Source organism: Palaemon carinicauda, chromosome 44 (genome assembly GCF_036898095.1).
Source record: "Palaemon carinicauda isolate YSFRI2023 chromosome 44, ASM3689809v2, whole genome shotgun sequence".
NCBI lineage: Eukaryota > Metazoa > Arthropoda > Malacostraca > Decapoda > Palaemonidae > Palaemon > Palaemon carinicauda.
The window spans coordinates 45,413,582-45,418,581 of NC_090768.1; the positions used below are offsets into that span (position 1 = coordinate 45,413,582).

The 5,000-nt window shown below is 34.1% G+C and overlaps 1 protein-coding gene across 1 annotated transcript in view; it reads left to right on the forward strand.

Annotated features, from left to right (window-relative positions):
* The first annotated feature begins 3,245 nt into the window (after positions 1-3,245).
* Positions 3,246-5,000, forward strand: part of LOC137634145 (uncharacterized) — a 3,780-nt gene continuing 2,025 nt past the window's right edge. The window contains exons 1-4 of the mRNA XM_068366384.1: positions 3,246-3,364; positions 3,872-3,992; positions 4,180-4,257; positions 4,630-4,713. Of these exons, the coding sequence (XP_068222485.1) occupies positions 3,362-3,364; positions 3,872-3,992; positions 4,180-4,257; positions 4,630-4,713 (286 nt within the window). The 5' untranslated portion in view covers positions 3,246-3,361. The remainder of the gene's footprint in view (positions 3,365-3,871; positions 3,993-4,179; positions 4,258-4,629; positions 4,714-5,000) is intronic.

Genomic DNA, 5,000 nt, shown 5'->3' on the forward strand with positions numbered 1-5,000 from the left:
ACCAAAGTATGGGTCTATCATATCACTTGTAATTCATGTGAAAGAGTTTATATACGTCAAGTAAGATTGGTTATTCTCTACTCACATCTGTCAAAGAAATACACAAGAAAGCAGTTCCTAAAGGGAAACATGAGGCATAATGTTCTGAAGGGATCCTCGTCACGTGGTGAAAGGATAACAGTGATGGCACCAATGAAGTCAGTACTTAGTTACTATATCCAACAGGAGACGAAGGTGGAGGTTCCAGTATCATCATAGAGTACAATGGGTACAATTAGAAAAGGGGTAGCACTGACAACAGTAACATGCTGACCTAACTCTGCAAGACTTTCATACAAGCCAGATGATGCATTAAGTTGTTTGGGTACCTTCTCGACTTATACATTAGCAATGCCTCGCTGCTGTACAAGAGAGGCTGCAAGGCTTTGGAGAAGCTTATGCCTCCCAAGACATTCCTGCCTGAGACACCGTGTGTTGGAAGAAGTCAAAAGACCAAGACACCAGAAGCAACGTGTCTCTTTTTGCACTTGGAGCCAATGTCAGTGCAAAGGGGGGCAGACAGTCAATATACTAAGCAAGACCCAGCGGTATGACACCGAGAAACCCAACCCAACAGTGGGACAACAAGGATTGGCAATAACCACGGGAAAGTCAATGGTGCCAAGTACCCGATCTTTCCTCTTTAGCCAGTTATAAGGTCCTTATTTTTGGTTATGTAATTTTTTGTATTGTACACGTTTATTTTGAACTCATGTATGTATTCATGCTTTAGTACAGTAATTTGATTTTTTTACTGTACTAGAATATTTCAAACTCCTACTGTATATGTTTATGCTTTAGTACAGTCATTTTGATACTCACTTTTATTACTGTACTTGAATATTTTCATTTCCTTTGTGTGTTTATGTTTTACTACAGTAAATTACCGCAGTTCTTTTTTTTTTTTTTACGGTGCCTGAATATTTTGATATTCTCTATATGCTTGTGGTTCTGTAGTATAGTCATTTTGAAGATTTTGTACTGTACTTATATATTTTAATCTCTTATACGTTTTTTGTTGCTTAAGTATGGTCGTTTTTATTATCTTTTATCACTGTAGTTTATATTTTGATATCCTGTCTGTGGTTGTGGTCCTTTGGTCCAATCATTTCTCTGTTTTTCCCTTGTAGTCTACTTTTATATTTTGATATCCTGTTTGTGTTTGTAGATATTTAGTAAGGTAATTTGCATGATCTGTTTATGTGGTCTGTATTAGAGAGATACCTAGTAACTAATAACTAGTAATTTTCAGTCTTATTTGTGTTTTGTAGGTGTTACCTAGTATATTTAAGTTGTAATTGTAATGTAATTGCAATTTATTATATATTTAGATATTATGGAACTAAAATTGAATTTGGTTTGAGTATAATTTTTTCCTAATGCCTAAAAAAATTTATGAAAAATGTTTTTGACCTAATTAATAAAAGTGGTCAAGTGGAGCTCAGCAGTTGGTTTGTACGGCTTTAAAAAAAAAAAAAAAAAAAAAGTTTTCACATGTCTATTCCGTTAACAGGCACTACAATCCGCACACCATTAGTGTATTTCCCTAGAAGCTGGGCGAGTAGTCTCTTTTGCTCTATCTTTTATGTAACTATACAATATCAGACTACATTTTTTCATAAAGTTAACCAGAACAAACATGTCTGGGAAACACAAAAATACTACAAGTGCCAAGTCTCCATGAGCGTTCATAATTTTCATTGATGGTACGAAGTGTAAGGTAAAAATGGACAAGTGATGTAGGTTAAGGTTAGTGGATAAAATAAGAGTTGTGAATGGACTCTGAAATGGTTGAAGTTTGTAAATGATATAGTGGTGTAGAGTATGAAAATAGGTAGACGCTGAGGAGACAAACTGTTTGCACAGAATATGTGTGATGAAGAGAATTGAAAGGGTGAGAACTGTGAAATTAAGTAGAATTGGTGAAAGGGTTACCGTATAGGATCGATCAGAGTACTTTGAGGTTGTTTGGTGTTGTGTAAAAAAAATATATATGACAGTAGGATAGTGAAACGATTGCATACTTCAAGACACGCAGAAGGTCAGAGGAAACGAAGGCCTAGAAATAGTTAGATAGATGGTTTGAAATGCATATTGGAATGGAAGGTTTTTATTTTCCAGGGAAAAAAACATGAATGCATGCATGAGATCGGTGAATGAAATAGTTTTAGTATCTGTAACAATAATATTTGTCGAACTTTTAGTGTACAGGTTGTTCCTCCACAATTCAACAGATAAAGTATCAAAGTATGAATACGGTAAAAACTGTTTTATTTGTTTCTTTTCTAGACAAACACAACTCCCCGTAAAGAAAAATTTTAAATGTTCGTATCACACACACACACACACACACACACACACACACACACATATATATATATATATATATATATATATATATATATATATATATATATATATATATATATATATATATATAAATCAAAAGAACACCACAGGACTTGCCAGGATTACTCACCAGAATGCATGAAATATTACATAATAATAATGGTCGTATATCTACGGGTGGCGGGGCCTTGGCCAAAATACTACTTACTACCTTGGAAGTGATTAGGTGTCATAAAAAATAATCCTAACAGGGGATAAGTATTTCCATAATAGGGCGATCCATTTTTTTCTGAACAAATAACTTTGGTGTCATAGTCCACATAATTAACAATTTTGTAATTAGCATACAACAGAGGGACCAGCAACAACAATCTGACATCCTGCAATATATTATTCTTGCCATGTTGTTGGACTTATCTTTTAATTCATTTGAATGGTTATCCCTGTAACTTATTATCTCTGATAATACCTAATTATTTCATGGCTATCCTGACGCAAATGCCGGGATTTTCATCTTTTCCTAATAAAGAGCTAAAGATCAATACTTCATCCACCTTACAGAGCTGAAATAGACTACAAGTAATATATGCTACTCACTGGAATATGAATAGTATTAGAAGATTTTTCCTTATCTACAAAACCTATTTTGCAGAAGAAAACATCCAATAAATATACAAGAGGGGAAAACGACTACTATCGCAGTTGTCCCTTAACGCAGAATCATATTTTTTTTTTTTAATCGACAATACAATCTTCGCAGGTGAAGCAACTCTAACTAGCAAGAGCGGATCTAAAATAAAAAGAAACCGTGCAACCTTCGTCACAACAATACCTCCACAGAATCATATCCTGATAATGCTATTTCTGAGTTAATCCTATATAAGTGAGACTTTACCACCTCAAATTGTCATTCGCTCAACGGTGTTCCAAGAGTTCAAATCTTCTCTCCATTTCAACAAGAATTTTCTTCAACATGGTAAATAACATCGAATATTTTTTTAATATACGATTTATAGGTTGATAACATTACTAGCAGTGCGATATTTATTCGGTGAATAATTTTCAATTAATCAAATAAAGAAAGATCTCCAACCAATCTATTCTTAATATTTAACCAGGTTTTACAAAACTTCACTTACGGGTTTCCTTAAAAGAATTTCAGGCGATATATATCAATTAACTAATGCATTTTAGTTTTCAGGCATTTATCATGTGGCCGAATACTTGTCTAACATAGTTAATGTATATAACAGAGACAGGATATACTATTTGTAACGTTATATTAAATTAAAAAGCTCTAATCATGAATTTTAGCAGTGAAAACTTTAGCTCGATTTCCTATTTAATTGGCATAATGGCAGCCATCCTTTTTAGGTTAAAGTACAGGTAATATGATATGCATAATTTTCTTGTCCTTCGACTATGATCTGAACAATACTAGAAATCTGTTTGTACCAGAAACTCTTGATTACATCTTTCGCAGAAACTGAGCATTATCTCCGTAGCTATGCTGCTGGTAGGCCTCTTGGAGCCGAGCCTTTGTTTCCCACAGGTCGAACTTAAGGATAACCCTCTTCCCAACATTCCAAATACATACGGAGCAAGTAAGACATTAAGCTACTTTTGACCTAAGGGATAGAGAGGTAGGCAGGAACATGTAATACTTCTCATTTTATATTTCCAGAGACTCGTTTTTGATTTCAAGAAACTAAAAATCGTTTATAAGTGTTGCTAAAGCAACGTCGCATATGACATAACTTCTCTTACCAAGAGTCTCTTTTCCGTCCACAGTCTACAAGGGAAGCCACGAGGGAGATGCCAATACCTACGCCGAAACTGACACCGACTCACGAGGCTTTGGAAGCTCTAGTAAGTATCTCTCATTTCAAATCATTCTCTATTCTTATCGTCATACTTTAGAACAAAAGGTATTGATGTTATTTCTGTTCAATGAATAAAAGTTGAAATAATTTGGACCTTGAAAATATAAAAGACATTTTAGAGTAACTGGTTTTATCTTGATTAAGTAAAGAGGCCTCTGTATTTTCCACTTAGCTTCACACAGATTAAGGTAGCAAAGAACTGCCAAAGGAAAAAACTTTTATTTACCTCGTTTCGATTAATTTATATGACTCCTTTAGAAAAATTGCTCTGGTAATAGAAGTGACTTTTCCATTAATAATAATTAATTTACCCCTTTAGCACACTAAATTCCATATATTCATTTCCTCTTCCGCATAGATATGCAGGCTGGTCTCCAAGGCCCAGGAAAGCTACGTGGATCAGTTATGACTGGAGGACCAGAAGGAAACAAAGCAGCAGGAAGTAAGTCCACAGCATCAAGCTGAAGCCTTTGCCAAACATTTTCGAACTTTTGTTTTCTTTCACAGCATATTAGATTGAAGAAAAATCCATCGTATAACTATATAAATGATATATTGTCAATTATATTATACTTAAAACTATATAAACATATATTTCCACATTAAAATGCGATTTCATTCGATTTCGTAATAAGATGGACAATTTCCATATGCTGGTTCTTATCAATAAAAAAGTGTCAGAAAAAGAAAAAGTAAATTAACTGCAGTCTGAACGCTATTTGTCACTTG